The sequence below is a fragment of the Berghia stephanieae genome, chromosome 5, assembly GCF_034508935.2.
Source record: "Berghia stephanieae isolate SIO BIC M18660-M18661 chromosome 5, UCSD_Bste_1.3, whole genome shotgun sequence".
NCBI classification, from domain to species: Eukaryota; Metazoa; Mollusca; class Gastropoda; order Nudibranchia; family Aeolidiidae; genus Berghia; species Berghia stephanieae.
In genome coordinates this window covers 65,254-84,664 of record NC_088364.1, presented here as the reverse complement: position 1 = coordinate 84,664, position 19,411 = coordinate 65,254, and the positions used below count along the sequence as shown (strand labels likewise).

The following is a 19,411-nucleotide window of genomic DNA, read 5'->3' as shown; positions in this document are numbered from 1 at the left end:
GATTTATGATTTATGTTTTTTAAAATTATTAATTTGTTTTTAATTTCTGTTCATTTATTTATTTTTGAAAATATTTTGCTGGTTTTGATCGACGTGTCTTTAGTGACAGGTCTGATAGTCCGCATTGTTATGGCCTCGTAGTTGCCATGGGAATAATCTCAAACCAAAATATCTTCCATTGTTAATGTCAAAACAGGCCCATAATTGCGCTCAGTTATCGGACCTTCAACTTTGTACAAATCGGGTTCGATCATTGTAAACGACAAATTAACTTTGTACCACAATTTTCAGGTTTTGAGTGCAACCATATGATGACGTTGGTAGCCGCCATGTTGGTCACACTACGTCACTTCCTGTGAATGTGTCTCGCTGAGTTGAAATCAACGGAGATAGGTCAAGGACACGTTTTCCATTGTCAAGCCTGAATCTAGTCGTCAGAACTTACATTGAACATGACGACTTGAGGGAAATGACAACCATTCTCGTGGATCAAACGTTTGGACTTACTTCATTTGTATTTCCTTTGCTACGCCTCATCAGTTCATCTATTTCGCTCCTTTTATAACATGTCAATACGGTCACTACATAAGGAAAATAAAACTGCTTGAACCAGCACAAATTAGACTCCGTTTATTCCCATTGTAAGATATTGATGATTATTTCTCCTAAAATGTCTCATTCGGTCTATCATTTTATCATATTTAAACTTTAAATTCACACGAATCTAAGGAAATTCTTGTGCCATTTGATTCCTATAATAAAAGTTTACATTTTCAATTTATCTCATGGATGGAAAATCTCAAAAAGTAGAAAAATCGATTTAACGAGTTTTGGGAAACCAGCGTTCAAAATCGATGGAAGTTAATCACCGTCTGTTGGCCAAAACTGTCAAACATGGCCCAGGTGACATATGTATCGTCACCTGGGTCATGGCTCGAAGACATCACCCCGTGTTGAAATGACAGGTGACATATGTATCCCTTAACGTCAACGTGCTATGAGATCTGGATGGATCGGTGGTAAAGAAATGAGTTTGAATCCGGAAATGATCACAATTAGAAACTCTTCTCAGCTTTTCTTCCTTTTAAAAAAAAAGTTTTAACAAAACATGATCCGCTCTCCGTAACGAATATCTAGAAAGGAGGCTTTTGGTGGAGACGAAAACGTCAACTAAATATGCTGAGCTTAAAATACATTGTCAAACAACAGATTTATCCCAGAGAAAACCGTTTTCAGGCGAATGGTTACATTTTAATTATTATTATTATTATTATTATTATTATTATTATTATTATTATTATTATTATTATTATTATTTATTATTATTATTATTATTATTATTATTATTATTATTATTATTATTATTATTATTATTATCATTCATAATCATCATCATCATCATCATTGTCATCAATATTTTTTCCTTAACATTGCTTTGTATTTGACCGTTTCCGGTCCTGTTTTCAACCCAATACAAAACTCATAATTAATTATACACCCAATGTCACGTGATTTGGCAATACAATACGATTGAATAACCCCCCCCCCCCCCCACGGCTTTTCAAGGATTCTTGTTCCAGTTCCATGAATATTTCATAATACACGTCAAACCGTACAAAAACATATTTTGTTCCACCTCGCTTACAAAGCGTGTTGTGGTTTTTTAGTTCACCAAGCAGAGGTTGTCGAAAAGGATTATCTATTTTTAATTTAACATGACGTCCAAAGGACAAAACAAAACATATGAAATAGTTTACCACAGTCAGGTGGATTCCATCTTACTTGTATGAAAAACAACTGATGATGGATGGAACCGAATTTTTCTCTCTCTCTCTCTCTATCTATCTATCTCTACTCTCTCTCTCTCTAACTCTTCTCTCTCTAACTCTCTCTCTAACTCCTCCTCTCTCTCTCTAACTCTCTCTCTCTCTAACTCTCTCTCTCTACTCCTCTCTCTAACTCTCTCTCTCTCACTCTCTAACTCTCTCTCTCTAACTCTCTCTCTCTAACTCTCTCTCTCTCACTCTCTAACTCTCCTCTCTCTCTAACTCTCTCTCTCTAACTCTCTCTCTCTCACTCTCTAACTCTCTCTCTCTCTCTAACTCTCTCTCTCTAACTCTCTCTCTCTCTCACCCACTCTCTCTCTCTCTCTAACTTCTCTCTCCTCTCTCCCCTCTCACTCTCTCTCTCTCTCTAACTCTCTCTCACTCTCTAACTCTCTCTCTCTCTCTAATCTCTCTCTCTCTAACTCTCTCTCCTCTCTCCTCTCTCTAACTCTCTCTCTCTCTCTCTCTCTCTCTCTCTCACTCTCTAACTCTCTCTCTCTCTCACTCTCTCTCACTCTCTCTCTATCTCTATCTCTCTCTCTATCTATCTCTATCTCTATCTCTCTCTCACTCTCTCACTCTCTCTCTCACTCTCTCTCTCACTCTCTCTCTATCTCTATCTCTCTCTCTCTATCTATCTCTATCTATCTCTATCTCTCTCTCTATCTCTCTCTATCTCTATCTCTCTCTCTCTATCTCTCTCTCTCTATCTCTATCTCTCTCTCTTTCTATCTCTCTCTCTCTATCTCACTCCACCCCCCCCCCTTCCCCCACTGTGGTTACATTTAAGATTTCATAATATAAAAAATGGAAACACTACCACCACCACCAACCACCCCCCCCCCCCGCCCTTTCTCCTTCTTTTGACGTCGCAAATAAGATTCGTGAAAACAAGTGTCAATGTGAGTTGTCGCTGGCGCAAGGATACAGTGGAAAATAGTTCCATGCTGTAATCGAAACAATTTCGTGAGTTGTCGCTGGCGCAAGGATACAGTGGAAAATAGTCCATGCTGTGATCGAAACGATTTCGTCGTCTTTATCTTTTACTGTTATTAAGTACTTGTCCTCGTGTATCTAAATCTTATAGATTGTATGAAGTTAAAAGTTCATGGTTACACAGAGTTTGTGTGTTGGTCCGTTATACTTCCGGATGGCAATGTTGTGAACTCCTTGGCCAAGCGCATTCTATCTATAGACGGATTGGTGAAATTTAGTGAGAACTACTCATAAAATGGCTGGTTAAAAAAAATAACAAAGAGCTGAGTGATGTCAAAAAACTGGTTCCTATTTCATTGGAAGTGTAAAACCAGTCTTCCGGAGGACCGGATACGTATCTTGTGTAATTCACCTTCTGGTGTCAGAGCGATGCTATCTTATTTTCTAGTCTAACTTTATGCTGGTCGTCAAAAAAGATCATCCACCCTCTGTCTTTTACGCCCCGATATCCTAAGAATCTGTCTATTTATCCTGTCTGTAATAGTTAGGCCATCCTTATGTAACCTATTCATTATTGGTGCTCCGAAGGACTGGTTCCATACACACTTCCAATGATGTCGGAACCAAAAGAGTGGTGGGATGACGTCATACACACTTCCAATGACGTAGAAACCAAAAGAGTGGTGGGTGTGACGTCACGACTTGTATTCCCTATTTCGTTCCATCCATCGATAGCCTATAGATAGAATGAAGTTGACGTCATTCAGGTCTTTGTTATTGCTTTTTTTCATCCGCGTTTATAAGTAATTCTCACTAAACTGTATCAACCGGACTATAAACGTTCAAGTTTACACATAGTTTTGTGTGTTGGTCCGTTATACTTCCGGATGGCAATGTTTTGAGCGCACACTATCTATACACAGTTTGTCTACGAAATGGAAGTTACTCACGTTTGGACATTGTTCTTTTGGATGAGTTCCAGTCACGTGAGTCTGGCCTTAGATGGACATCCCATTCTCCTGTCTGGAACATTCGATGAGACTCTGACCACAGGAAAATTTCAAGTCTACGAGGGACAACAGCCTTACGAGTCGTGTCAAATCTGTGCTTTGGTGTGTTTGAAAAACAGAGAGAAATCGCCATGTGTTGCCTTTACGTGTAACTCTATACAAAGGACTTGTGATTTTTACACAGCGGGGACAACACACTTGCCTCATCCTGGTATACAAGCTTTTGTATTGAAAGGTAAAATTACACAATAAAAATGTTTTATTTATCAGTTACACACAAAAAAAATGTTTTATTTATCGGTTACACATTAAAAATGTTTTATTTATCAGTTACACATGAAAAATGTTTTATTTATCGGTTACACATTAAAAATGTTTTATTTATCAGTTACACATTTAAAATGTTTTATTTATCGGTTACACATTAAAAATGTTTTATTTATCGGTTACACATTAAAAATGTTTTATTTATCGGTTACACATTAAAAATGTTTTATTTATCGGTTACACATTAAAAATGTTTTATTTATCAGGTGTAAAAGGTGTGAATACTGGGCTGCGAGTAGATGTGAACAGTAGAAAATAAGGCACAAAAACTTAATAGAACAATTTCAAACAAAATAGAATACCAAACAATGGACGTTTCGCGGTCAAACCCCTTCGTCAGCCAATAATAAAAACATGAATACGACAGTTTAAAAATTCGGACAGACATCAGTAGAGTACAAGACACGTGATGCCGGCAAATGGGACATCGTTTTCATTGGTGTTGTTTGTGGCTGGAGGAGAATTTGATGCCGGCAAATGGGACATCGTTTTCATTGGTGTTGTTTGTGGCTGGAGGAGGTGTTGTTTGTGGCTGAAGGAGGTGTTGTTTGTGGCTGGAGGAGGTGTTATTTGTGGCTGGAGGAGGTGTTGTTTGTGGCTGGAGGGGAATTTGATGCCGGCAAATGGGACGTCGTTTTCATTGGTGTTGTTTGTGGCTGGAGGAGGTGTTGTTTGTGGCTGAAGGAGGTGTTGTTTGTGGCTGAAGGAGGTGTTATTTGTGGCTGGAGGAGGTGTTGTTTGTGGCTGGAGGAGGTGTTGTTTGTGGCTGGAGGAGGTGTTGTTTGTGGCTGAAGGAGATGTTGTTTGTGGCTGGAGGAGGTGTTATTTGTGGCTGGAGGAGTTGTTGTTTGTGGCTGGAGGAGAATTTGATGCCGGCAAATGGGACGTCGTTTTCATTGGTGTTGTTTGTGGCTGGAGGAGGTGTTGTTTGTGGTTGAAGGAGGTGTTGTTTGTGGCTGGAGGAGGTGTTATTTGTGGCTGGAGGAGGTGTTGTTTGTGGCTGGAAGAGGTGTTGTTTGTGGCTGGAGGAGGTGTTGTTTGTGGCTGGAGGAGGTGTTGTTTGTGGCTGGAGGAGGTGTTATTTGTGGCTGGAGGAGGTGTTGTTTGTGGCTGGAGGAGGTGTTGTTTGTGGCTGGAGGAGGTGTTGTTTGTGGCTGGAGGAGAATTTCAGACTGAAATGTTTCGTGTTTAATGTTCTTTTTCTTTTCTTTTTAAATCCTCTTGTATTCATACCACCATCATGCTATTGCACGGCTTGGTGAACTTGTGGTATGACACTCGCTTTCGGGTCGGAAGGACTGGATTCGAGCCTCACTCGCGTATAGTTGAGTCCTTGAAAAGGCTCTTTATTCACACTTTCACCGTACTCAGGTGTAAAATGAGTACCTAGACGTTAACAGCGTTGTCTCTGTCTGAAAAATTGTAATACCGCCTAGCAGGCGTCATGTTTCGTTCTATATGTTACGTGTTACTGTTGGTCAGGGACCCTTTGTAAAGCGCTTTGAGCAAGTTTAGTGGATATTGCGCTATATAAATGCTCTGTTATTATTATTATTATTATTATTATTATTATTATTATTATTATTATTATTATTATTATAATCATCATCATCATCATCATCATCATCATCATTAAGGGTGGGAGTTGTTCCAGAAAGCTTCAAGAAAGCATTGGTGAAGCCATTGTTGAAGAAAGCGGGACTTAACAGTGATAATTTTAAAAACTTTATGCCTGTATCAAATCTACCATTCATTTCCAAAATTCTCGAAAAGATTGTACTAAAACAACTTTCTTGTCACGTGAAACATAATAACCTCGATGAGTGCTTTCAATCGGCCTATCGGCAAAATCATAGTACAGAAACAGCATTGATGAGAATCACAAATGACTTGCTGCAAATTATTGATCAAGGAAAAACCACCATCCTTAGTCTTCTCGATCTTTCGGCGGCCTTTTGACACCATCGACCATGCCATACTACTTCGAAGGCTACAAGTTACTTTCGGCATATCGGGCACTGCTCTAAACTGGTTTGCATCATATCTTACTCAAAGAACTCAATCAGTTTTAATTGGGGAAGTAACTTCGTCAGAGCGTGATCTTCATTTTGGTGTACCTCAAGGATCCGTTTTAGGTCCAGTCCTTTTTGTACTTTACACTTCCCCTGTTGTGAGAATCTTAGAGCAACATTCTCTCGCTTACCATATGTACGCCGACGATACTCAGATATATAGCATGTGTTTGCAATCCGATATAGTTTCAAAGATAACTGTTTACGAACAATGCATCAACCATGTGATGAGATGGATGTCTGCAAATAGATTAAAATTAAATGGCGACAAGACTGAAGCCTTATTCATTGCTAGTTCAAATAATAAGACAGATCTATTTACACTGGCACTGACAATCAACAATAATGACAAAATACAACTCACAACATCAGCAAAAAATCTCGGCATCACTTTAGAGAGTGATCTGTCTATGAACAAACATATTAACAATGTGAGAACACGTGCTATCTGCATTCTAAGAAATATCAGAACAATCAGACCATTTATTAATAGGGAAACTTGCAACAAATTGGTAACATGGTTGATATTCCCGAAAATGGACTACTGCAATGCACTGTTTGTTGGTCTCACAAAGGACAAAATAAACAAACTCCAGAAAATACAGAACATGACAGCCCGCGTTGTACTACAGAAAGACAGAAAAACTGCAGCTCCAGAATTACTACAGCAGCTGCATTGGCTGCCAGTGGACCAGCGGATTAAATATAAATCTTCAACTATCGTTTTCAAATGCCTGGAGGGCTCGTCACCAGCATATCTCTCAAACCTCGTTGAACGGTATAACCCACAGCGATCGCTTCGATCAACAAACGACCTCAAATTGAAAACACCCCGCTGTCGAGTGAAGGCTGGTGAACGCGCCTTTCAGCATTCTGGTCCAAGGTTGTGGAATTTACTACCACTAGAGATACGTTCTTCGTCTTCACTAGAGGAATTCAAGCGTCGATTGAAGACATTCTTATTCCGACAGGCTTTCTTTTGATTATGTGTATAATTAGCGTTGTTCGTGTACTGTGTTAGGGCTTCATGATTAAGTTAATCTATTTTATGCGCCCAGAGCCCTCCTGATGAAGGGATGTTTGGCGCACTATTAATCTATACCATTATTATTATTATTATTATTATTATTATTATTATTATTATTATTATTATTATTATTATTATTATTATTATTATTATTATTATATTATTATTATTATTATTATTATTATTATTATTATTATTATTATTATTATTATTATAACCACCACCACCACCACCATCACCACCATAACCACCACCACCACCACCACCACCACCACCACCACCACCACCACCACCACCACCATAACCACCACCACCACCACCACCACCACCACCACCACACCACCACCACCACCACCACCACCACCACCACCACCATAACCACCACCACCACCACCACCACCACCACCACCATAACCACCACCACCACCACCACCACCACCACCACCATAACCACCACCACCACCATACCACCACCACCACCATCACCACCATCACTACCACCACCACCATCACCACCATAACCACCACCACCACCACCACCACCACCACCACCACCACCACCACCACCATAACCACCACCACCACCACCACCACCATTACCACCACGACCACCACCACCACCACCACGATATCCAACCCCATTCCTTTCCATCCAGCCAGGGACGTATTTCACCGTGTGTCCGTCGGCAACAAGCTCTACTCCATCTACCTCTCATCTGTGAAAAAGACCTATTCACAAGCACGCAGCCACTGTAATGACGTGGGGGGTTATCTTCTTCAATTTGACGACTCCCCCGAATATGACGCTATGGGAATGATTCTCATAGGACAACCACAAGGTAATGATGATATGGTAACCAAACCCTTCAATAGTCCAATCCGACGTGCATTTATTTGCAGGTCTGATAACTCAATTCATTATGGGCTCATTGACGTAATGGAAATATAACAAAAATTACGAAAAATGTGGCCCATTACAACAATGTTAAACTAGGCCCATAATTGTTATGATGCCAGACCTGCATAAATGTAGACGTTAGTCTATATCAGCCATTTCAAATCGGCTTTATATCGGGATGGACATTAGGGCCTAGTTTTGTTTGTTTTTGTTTTTTAATTACTCCCTCCCACCACGGCATCACAAGACTCCGTCGCCTAGGCATTCCCTGAAGGAATATAGATAATCCATCAAACAGGATGTCTGATGTCAACAGGAATCACCCATGTTGTATTAAGTGAGCAAATTGGAGGTTAATAATCTTGACCAAGGAAAAAAAACGAAAGTGCCTGAAGCGGGGCTCGAACCTGGGACCTTCTTGGTCACAGTGCAATGTCTTAACCACTCCCACTCGGCTACTTCGCCGCCCCCCCCCCCGCCCCCAGGGCCTCTGCATGCCAGATGAAAATTGAATTTTAAGTCAAATTCACTAGATTGACTTTTTTTTTTTAACAATTGAATTTTTAGTCCAAGTCATAAAAATTTGCATGATATTTAAGTAAATTATTCAAAGGTTGTCATTTGGACAAAAAAAAATGCAATCTTCCGTGACTGGTTCATGCCGCCAAAATACAACTTGGCACTCATTCCGAAATCTCTCTCGTTCACAGCGACTGTCTTCCCAGAAATTCCTCCATGATTTATTTTGGTTCTTGCAGTGTCGATCGACCAATCTGGCCATTTATCACGTAAAAATTGGCTGGCCAAAATTTAAAAAAAATAAGATTTGTTTTGTTAACTTTTGGCTCCAGTTCAATTTTGTTCCTGCCCTACGATCTCCTTGCAAAGAATTGATTTTAGCCAGTCGATTTTTGACCAATGAAAACATGGAATTCGTGACACACATTCACACGTGCTCGGACAAACATAGTCGGTTGTTTATAAACAACAACGTGAATGAATTTGACCTTTCTCTGATCATTGTTATTGTTTTCATACCCCCAAACGAGTGACTAGTTATCACACGATTTTTTCGATCATATTATAAACATTTAAGTTTACACATAACATTCTGTGTTGGATTTACTCATTAAGCAGTAGAACAGTGTGGGTATTTTACTTAGACACATACCATCGATATTAAAACCGGTGTAGTTTTCTATAGATAGATCGAAGTTGACGTCACTCAGGTCTTTGTTATTGTTTTTTTTTTCCATCCACGTTTATGAGTAATTCTCACTGAACTGTATTATCCAGACTATAAAAGTTCATGGTTACGCACGGTTTTGTGTGTTGGTCAGTTATATTTCCGGATGGCAATGTTGTGAGCTTCTTAGCCAAGCGCATACTATCTATATTGACCAATCATGTCAATGTTTCAATTATGAATGACGACTGTCCGAGGGACGGAGTTATCTCAGCCAATCCCCTGCCAGTTGACCAAGTTTTGGTTCAATCGACACCGTCGTCCATGTCGATAAACTGCGATCAGATAAACGCTCGCTTGAAATCGACCAGGAGGCTGGTCCCGATCTTTCTCATCGAAATCCCTTCATTCGTCATTTCAAACGTCTAGGGCGTGATCTAGTGCTATGACACTCGCTTTCGGATTGGAAAGTCCTGGATTCGAGCCTCGCTCGGCGCATAGTTGAATCCTTGGAAAAGGCTCTTTACTCACATTCTTTCACCGTACTCAGGTGTAAAATGAGTACTTGGCCGTTAAGAACATTGACTCTGTCGTAAAAATATTGTAATATCGCCTAAAAACGCGTTATGTCTCGTTCTACATGTTACGTGTTGCTACTGGCCAGGGACCCCTTTGTAAAGCGCTTTGAATTTGCGCTGTATAAAATCTCAAGATTGAATCTGAACGTTTGGCCTGCCGGACTAGGGGAAAATCACACAGTTTAGAATTTGGCCAGAAAACTCGTCCTTCAAATTCGATCGATTCAAATGATTCTCATCTTAGCAAAAACTCTCAATTTCGGCGAAGTCCCAGGTTTGAGAGTAGCCATAGCCTCATCATCATCATCATCATCATCATCATCATCATCATCATCATCATCATCATCATCATCGTCGTTGTTGTTGTTGTTATTATTATTATTATCATTATTATTATTATTATTATTATTATTACTATTATTATTATTACTATTATTATTATTATTATTATTATTATTATTATTATTATTATTATTATTATTATTATTATTATTATTATTATTATTATTATATTATTATTATCATTATTATTATTATTATTATTATTATTATTATTATTATTATTATTATTATTATTATTATTATTATTATTATTATTATCGTTAACATCATCATCATCGTCGTCGTCATCATCCTCCTCCTCATCATCATCATCATCATCATTATCATCATCATCATCATCATCATTATTATTATTATTATTATTATTATTATTATTATTATTATTATTATTATTATTATTATTATTATTATTTTTATTATTATCATTATTATATTATTATTATTATTATTAATATTGTTGTTGTTGTAGTTGTTATTATTATTATCATTATCATCCTCCTCCTCCTCATTATCATCATCATTATCATCATCATCATCATCATCATCATCATCATCATCATCATCATCATCATCATCATCATCATCATCATCATCATCATCATCATCATCACGATCGTCATTATTATTATTATTATTATTATTATTATTATTATTATTATTATTATTATTATTATTATTATTATTATTATTATTATTATTATTATTATTATTATTATTATTATTATTATTATTTTATTATTATTATTATTATTATTATTTTATTATTATTATTATTATTATTATTATTATTATTATTATTATTATTATTATTATTATTATTATTATTATTATTATTATTATTATTATTATTATTATTATTATTGTTATCATTATTATCATTATTATTATTATTATTATTATTATTATTATATTATTATTATTATTATTATTATTATTATTATTATTATTATTGCTGTTGTTATTATCCTTATCCTCCTCCTCCTCCCAATCATCATCATCACCATCATTATTATCATATTCCTCGTTAATATTTTTATTCGCATCTTCATTCAGGCCATATTTGGGTTGGTGCGAATGACATTGATAAAGAAGGCATCTGGGTGACGGACAGAGAGGGAGCACCTATCAGCAGCGCATGGCAATGGCTCCCAGGACAACCAGACAATTACTGGGGAAATGAAGATTGCGCTAGCGTCTATTACGATAACCTCAAGATCTACGACAGGCCATGTGGTGATAATGTTGACTTTCTGTGTGAGAGAGACATTTAACGAGGCTGGTGATAATATTGACTTTCTGTGTGATAATATTGACTTTCTGTGTGAGAAAGACATTTAACGAGGCTGGTGATAATATTGACCTTCTGTGTGAGAGAGACATTTAACAAGGCTGGTGATAATATTGACTTTCTGTGTTAGAGAGACATTTAACGAGGCTGGTGATAATATTGACTTTCTGTGTGATAATATTGACTTTCTGTGTGATAATATTGACTTTCTGTGTGAGAGAGACATTTAACGAGGCTGGTGATGATATTGACTTTCTGTGTGAGAGAGGCATTTAACAAGGCTGGTGATAGTATTGACTTTCTGTGTGAGAGAGACATTTAACAAGGCGGGTAATAATATAGACTTTTTGTGTGAGAGAGACATTTAACGAGGCTGGTGATAATATTGCCTTTCTGTGTGAGAGAGACATTTAACAAGGCTGGTGATAATATTGACTTTCTGTGTGAGAGAGACATTTAACGAGGCTGGTGATAATATTGACTTTCTGTGTGAGAGAGACATTAAACAAGGCTGGTGATAATATTGACTTTCTGTGTGATAATATTGACTTTCTGTGTAAGAGAGACATTTAACAAGGCTGGTGATAATTTTGACTTTCTGTGTGAGAGAGACATTTAACGAGGCTGGTGATAATATTGACTTTCTGTGTGAGCGAGACATTTAACTAGACTGGTGATAATATTGACTATCTGTGTGATAATATTGACTTTCTGAGTGATAATATTGACTCTCTGTGTGAGTGAGACATTTAACGAGGCTGGTGATAATATTGACTTTCTGTGTGAGAGAAACTTTTAACGAGGCGGGTGATAATATTGACTTTCTGTGTGAGAGAAACTTTTAACGAGGCGGGTGATAATATTGACTTTCTGTGTGAGAGAGACATTTAACGAGGTTGGTGATAATATTGACTTTCTGTGTGAGAGAGACATTTAACAAGGCTGGTGATAATATTGACTTGCTGTGTGATAATATTGACTTTCTGTGTAAGAGAGACATTTAACAAGGCTGGTGATAATATTGACTTTCTGTGTGAGAGAGACATTTAAAGAGGCTGGTGATAATATTGACTTTCTATGTGAGAGAGACATTTAACGAGGCGGGTGATAATATTGACTTTCTGTGTGAGAGAGACATTTAACGAGGCTGGTGATAATATAGACTTTCTGTGTGAGAGAGACATTTAACGAGGCTGGTGATAATATTGACTTTCTGTGTGAGAGAGACATTAAACAAGGCTGGTGATAATATTGACTTTCTGTGTGTGAGAGACATTTAACAAGGCGGGTGATAATATTGACTTTCTGTGTGAGAGAAACTTTTAACGAGGCTGGTGATAATATTGACTTTTCTGTGTAGAGACATTTAACGAGGCTGGTGATAATATTGACTTTCTGTGTGAGAGAGACATTTAACGAGGCTGGTGATAATATTGACTTTTTGTGTGAGAGAGACATTGAACGATGCGGGTGATAATCACTGATTTTATGACATTAAGATATAAAGATATTTTCAACTACAATCGGAATAATGATTTTACAAAAGGTCCCCACAAAAGTGTAGCTTTAAATTATTAAACAAGTCTGCTAGTTAAATTAGATTATAATTTTATTTTAAAATATGAATAAAATGTCAAAATAAAAAAGAAAGTTTTGACAAACAAAACGTACCTATTCAATAACATATAAAGACAATACAATATACACAAACAAATCTTGTCTTGTTGTCGTCTCGGGTTTGCTCCTCTGTAATCTTGACTCAGCTCTGATTTTTCGTGAAGATGTGTAGCACTTCACTTGAAACCAATCACGACACAACAAACCAAACTCATGTAACACACAACAGTCCTGACGATGGCTAAAAAGGCCTGAAACATCGATGTAGACTGACTCCAACATTGTGGTAAATATTAAAATATATATATATATATATATATATATATATATATATATATATATATATATATATATATATATATATATATATATGTATGTATGTATATAATGTAAATTTTCACTCAAATTTTTTTGGCCGAGACGACTCGTTTCTGTGTTTTTTACACTTCTTCAGTCGGCGTAATCCATTGTAATATCCGTAGAAAACTCCAAACTAAAGTTGTTCGCTGTGTAGTGGTGATTAGTTTTGATGTGTATTGTGATGTGCTCTCATGTTTATATTATGAGTGTGTGTGTGTGTGTGTGTGTGTGTAGGTGTGTTGTGTGTTGTGTGTACATGTGTGTGTGATATTGTAGTGGAATGTGGTTGCGGCAGGGGGGGGGGGGAGGGAAGAGGGGGAGGAGGGATATAATGGGGTCGGGAGGGGGGGGGGAGGAAAGGGGGGGGGTGTTATTTGGCCTTTTGCGTTTTGAGCTTGAATTTGTTAGAGTGTCTGCACATTGTCATCAGTTCAGATCTTTTGTTTAAGGTGCTATTGTTTCTGTGGTTGTGTAGTAAAATCTCCAGTTTCTCTGTCAGGCATAAATTGCATTTTCTAGCACCGCATCTGTAGGGGCTGCTTTGCTTGACGACCTCCCAGGTTATTGTTGGTGTTTTTTGTGTGTTTATTTGTTCCCAATAGTGCATTGCTAATTTGGTGCTTTTTGCTTTACTTTCGTGTGTTATGGAGGCTTTGTGATTGTTGTATCGTGTTTTGAATGGGGGTTCTGTGCTGCCGATGTATTGTGCTGCGGTGTTATCAGTGGTTATGGTGGCTTTGTAGACTATGGCGCTTTTTTGGCAGTTTCCTTTAAGAGGGCAATTGTCTTTCTTTCTGCAGTTACAGTTGTCTTTGTTTGTATTTGGTGTTGTTGGGTTCGGTTATGATTTGTCTGTTGTGGTTGTGATGATCTGTTTCATGTTTTGTGCACAGTGTAGCTTATCTTGACGTTGTTTCTGTTGATGATTTTGTGCAGACGGTGGTTCTTCGAGAAGTGTTTATCGATGAGTGCAAGGAACTGCTTGCCGATATTTGAAGTGATTGCGTTGTTGAACGGCGGGTTGAACCATATTATAATCCTTTTTCTGTTTTGTTTTGGTGTTGTGGCGTGTGTTAAATTTTTGTATTTCAGTGTTGAGGTGTGTCCGCTCTGTTTGAGTGCCATTTCGTAGTCTTGTTTTGTTTTGTTGAATATGTTTTCATTTGAAGAGAGGTTGTTTAGCCGTTGTTCTATCATGGTGTATATATGTATATATATACATATATATTATATATATATATATATATATATATATATATATATATATATATATATATGTGTGTGTGTGTGTGTGTGTGTGTGAGTGTGTGTGTGTGTGCGTGTGCGCGTGTGCGCGCGTGTGTGTGTTAAAAGTACGGCCGGTTTGTTTCTACCAATGGAATTGAAACTTAAAATCAATTTGTTTATAGTTGCTTGCATCTTGATATTTATCTACAAGCAGCCTTTCCCCTGCATAATTTATTCACGTCACTTCCGACAATTTGGGGACGAACGGGCTTGGGCGTCCAATAATCAATCATTCTATTGTTTCACATTGTTTCATTCCCAAGTCTTTTCATTGTCACCTTTACGTGTTTTTATTCTTACGACCCCACGCTTCAGGCAACACCTTACCAGTCTCTGCTTTCATATAACTCAATATATGTAAACCCACAATATCCGTGTGTAAATATATACAGGTCTGACATCCGATCGCAATTATGGGCCTAGTTTAACATTGTAGTAACGGACAATATTTTGCGTCATTATATTTTTTGTTGTTTGTTTTTTTAAAGGGTTTTACGGCGCTTGTAACACATTTCGGTCATCTCAGCGTTAGTAAAAAATGAGGTTATGGGATACTAAAATGTTCTAGAATTACAATTAAAGCACCCAATAAAAAGTAAGACAAAGGGAAAATAGTTCAAATAGGGAACAGATGTAGATTTCAAGAGCAATGGAAAACGGATACAGTGGGATAGAAGACAAAGTAAGTGCCTCCCTGTCCCACTATGGGAGGTCAGAAGCCCCACCCAGAAAACAGGGGGATAGAAGACAAAGTAAGTGCCTCCCTGTCCCACTGTGGGAGGTCAGGAACCCCACCCAGGATACAGGGGAAGAGAAGACAAAGTAAGTGCCTCCCTGTCCCACTATGGGAGGTCAGGAGCCCCACCCAGAAAACAGGGGGATAGAAGACAAAGTAAGTGCCTCCCTGTCCCACTGTGGGAGGTCAGGAACCCCACCCAGGATACAGGGGAAGAGAAGACAAAGTAAGTGCTTCCCTGTCCACTATGGAAGGTCAGGAACCCCACCCAGGATACAAGGGGAGAGAAGACAAAGTAAGTGCAGCTCTGTCCCACTATGGGAGGTCAGGAGCCCCACCCAGAAAACAGGGGGAGAGAAGACAAAGTAAGTGCTTCCCTGTCCCACTATGGGAGGTCAAGAACCCCACCCAGGATACAAGGGAAGAGGAGACAAAGTAAGTGCCTCCTTGTCCCACTATGGGAGGTCAGGAACCCCACCCAGGATACAGGGGGAGAGAAGACAAAGTAAGTGCTTCCCTGTCCCACTATGGGAGGTCAGGAACCCCACCCAGGATACAGGGGGAGAGAAGACAAAGTAAGTGCTTCCCTGTCCCACTATGGGAGGTCAGGAACCCCACCCAGGATACAGGGGGAGAGATGACAAAGTAAGTGCTTCACTGTCCCACTATGGGAGGTCAGGAACCCCACCCAGGATACAGGGGGAGAGAAACAAGTAAGTGCTTCCCCGTCCCACTATGGGAGGTCAGGAACCCCACCCAGGATACAGGGGAGAGGAGACAAAGTAAGTGCTTCCTTGTCCCACTATGGGAGGTCAGGAACCCCACCCAGGATACAGGGGAGAGAAGACAAAGTAAGTGCTTCCTTGTCCCACTATGGGAGGTCAGGAACCCCACCCAGGATACAGGGGGAGAGAAGACAAAGTAAGTGCTTCCCTGTCCCACTATGGGAGGTCAGGAACCCCACCCAGGATACAGGGGGAGAGAAGACAAAGTAAGTGCTTCCTTGTCCCACTATGGGAGGTCAGAAACCCCACCCAGTATCTTTTTGTTGATATTTCCATGACAAGTATGAGCCCATAATAGATTGGGTTATCTGCAGATAAGTGCACGTCACACCTTATCCGTCTGGTTTTATTCCCATATCTTGTCATTGTCACATTCACGTTTGATTCCCATATCTTGTCATTGTCACATTCACGTTTGATTCCCATATCTTGTCATTGTCACATTCATGTCTTGTCATTGTCACATTCACGTTTGATTCCCATGTCTTGTCATTGTCACATTCACGTTTGATTCCCAAGTCTTGTCATTGTCACATTCACGTTTGATTCCCATGTCTTGTCATTGTCACATTCACGTTTGATTCCATGTATTGCATTGTCAATCACGTTGATTCCCAAGTCTTGTCATTGTCACATTCACGTTTGATTCCCATGTACTTGTCATTGTCACATTCACGTTTATTCCCATGTCTTGTCATTGTCACATTCACGTTTGATTCCCATGTCTTGTCATTGTCACATTCACGTTTGATTCCCTAGTCTTGTCATTGTCACATTCACGTTTTGATTCCCAATGTCTTGTCATTGTCACATTCACGTTTGATTCCCATGTGTCTTCTTTGTTCATTGTGATCACATTTACGTTTGATTCCCATGTCTTGTCATTGTCACATTCACGTTTTATTCCCATGTCTTGTCATTGTCACATTCACGTTTGATTCCCATGTCTTGTCATTGTCACATTCACGTTTGATTCCCATGTCTTGTCATTGTCACATTCACGTTTGATTCCCATGTCTTGTCATTGTCACATTCACGTTTGATTCCCATGTCTTGTCATTGTCACATTTACGTTTGATTCCCTAGTCTTGTCATTGTCACATTCACGTTTGATTCCCATGTCTTGTCATTGTCACATTCCGTTTGATTCCCATGTCTGTGTCATTGTCACATTCACGTTTGATTCCCTAGTCTTGTCATTGTCACATTCACGTTTGATTCCCATGTCTTGTCATTGTCACATTCACGTTTGATTCCCATGTCTTGTCATTGTCACATTCACGTTTGATTCCCTAGTCTTGTCATTGTCACATTCACGTTTTATTCCCATGTCTTGTCATTGTCACATTCACGTTTGATTCCCTAGTCTTGTCATTGTCACATTCACGTTTGATTCCCTAGTCTTGTCATTGTCACATTCACGTTTGATTCCCATGTCTTGTCATTGTCACATTTACGTTTGATTCCCTGTCTTGTCATTGTCACATTCTGTCACGTTTTATTCCCTAGTCTTGTCATTGTCACATTCACGTTTTATTCCCAAATCTTGTCATTGTCACATTCACGTTTGATTCCCTAGTCTTGTCATTGTCACATTCACGTTTGATTCCCATGTCTTGTCATTGTCACATTCACGTTTTATTCCCTAGTCTTGTCATTGTCACATTTACGTTTGATTCCCATGTCTTGTCATTGTCACATTCACGTTTGATTCCCAGTCTTGTCATTGTCACATTCACTTGATCTTGTCATTGTCACATTCACGTTTGATTCCCATGTCTTGTCATTGTCACATTCACGTTTGATTCCCATGTCTTGTCATTGTCACATTCACGTTTGATTCCCTAGTCTTGTCATTGTCACATTCACGTTTGATTCCATCTTGTCATTGTCACATTCACGTTTGATTCCCATGTCTTGTCATTGTCACATTCACGTTTGATTCCCATGTCTTGTCATTGTCACATTCACGTTTGATTCCCATGTCTTGTCATTGTCACATTCACGTTTGATTCCTCATGTCTTGTTCATGATGTTACATTCACGTGTTATTCCCATGTCTTGTCATTGTCACATTCACGTTTTATTCCCATGTCTTGTCATTGTCACATTCACGTTTGATTCCCATGTCTTGTCATTGTCACATTCACGTGTTATTCCCATGTCTTGTCATTGTCACATTCACGTTTTATTCCCATATCTTGTCATTGTCACATTCATGTTTGATTCCCAAGTCTTGTCATTGTCACATTCACGTGTTATTCCCATGTCTTGTCATTGTCACATTCACGTTTTATTCCCATGTCTTGTCATTGTCACATTCATGTTTGATTCCCTAGTCTTGTCATTGTCACATTCACGTTTGATTCCCATGTCTTGTCATTGTCACATTCACGTTTGATTCCCATGTCTTGTCATTGTCACATTCACGTTTTATTCCTATGTCTTGTCATTGTCACATTCACGTTTGATTCCCATGTCTTGTCATTGTCACATTCACGTTTGATTCCCATGTCTTGTCATTGTCACATTCACGTTTTATTCCCATGCCTTGTCATTGTCACATTCACGTTTGATTCCCTAGTCTTGTCATTGTCACATTCACGTTTGATTACCAAGTCTTGTCATTGTCACATTCACGATTGATTCCCATGTCTTGTCATTGTCACATTCACGATTGATTCTCATGCCTTGTCATTGTCACATTCACGTTTGATTCCCATGTCTTGTCATTGTCACATTCACGTTTTATTCCCATGTCTTGTCATTGTCACATTCACGTCTTGTCATTGTCACATTCACGTTTCATTCCCATGTCTTGTCATTGTCACATTCACGTTTGATTCCCAAGTCTTGTCATTGTCACATTCACGTTTGATTCCCATGTCTTGTCATTGTCACATTCACGTTTTATTCCCATGTCTTGTCATTGTCACATTCACGTTTGATTCCCTAGTCTTGTCATTGTCACATTCATGTCTTGTCATTGTCACATTCATGTCTTGTCATTGTCACATTCACGTTTGATTCCCATGTCTTGTCATTGTCACATTCACGTTTGATTCCCTAGTCTTGGCATTGTCACATTCATGTCTTGTCATTGTCACATTCACGTTTGATTCCCTAGTCTTGTCAT

General features: G+C 38.7%; 2 protein-coding genes across 2 annotated transcripts in view; both read left to right on the top strand.

Moving 5' to 3' along the window:
* LOC144972208 (uncharacterized) overlaps window positions 1-619 on the top strand; it is a gene marked incomplete at its 5' end in the record, with an annotated part of 33,176 nt that extends 32,557 nt beyond the window's left edge. The window contains 1 exon segment of the mRNA XM_078913228.1: window positions 292-619. Coding sequence (XP_078769354.1) covers window positions 292-359 — 68 coding nt within the window. The 3' untranslated portion in view covers window positions 360-619.
* A 2,182-nt stretch (window positions 620-2,801) lies between these two features.
* Window positions 2,802-13,204, top strand: LOC144972207 (C-type lectin 37Db-like). Its single transcript, XM_078913226.1, has 4 exons — window positions 2,802-2,882; window positions 3,686-4,007; window positions 7,855-8,037; window positions 11,256-13,204. The coding sequence occupies exons 2-4, from the start codon at window positions 3,698-3,700 to the stop codon at window positions 11,471-11,473; spliced, it is 711 nt and encodes a 236-aa protein (XP_078769352.1). The 5' UTR covers window positions 2,802-2,882; window positions 3,686-3,697; the 3' UTR covers window positions 11,474-13,204.
* The last annotated feature ends 6,207 nt before the right edge of the window (window positions 13,205-19,411 follow it).

What these genes read in the sequence shown, in the direction of transcription:
- LOC144972207 (XM_078913226.1), top strand. Translation starts at nt 3,698, where the DNA reads ATGGAAGTTACTCACGTTTGGACATTGTTCTTTTGGATGAGTTCCAGT. An exon ending in ACAAGCTTTTGTATTGAAAG is followed by an intron (nt 4,008 to 7,854) that starts GTAAAATTACAC and finishes CTTTCCATCCAG; the next exon opens with CCAGGGACGTATTTCACCGT. An exon ending in TCTCATAGGACAACCACAAG is followed by an intron (nt 8,038 to 11,255) that starts GTAATGATGATA and finishes ATCTTCATTCAG; the next exon opens with GCCATATTTGGGTTGGTGCG.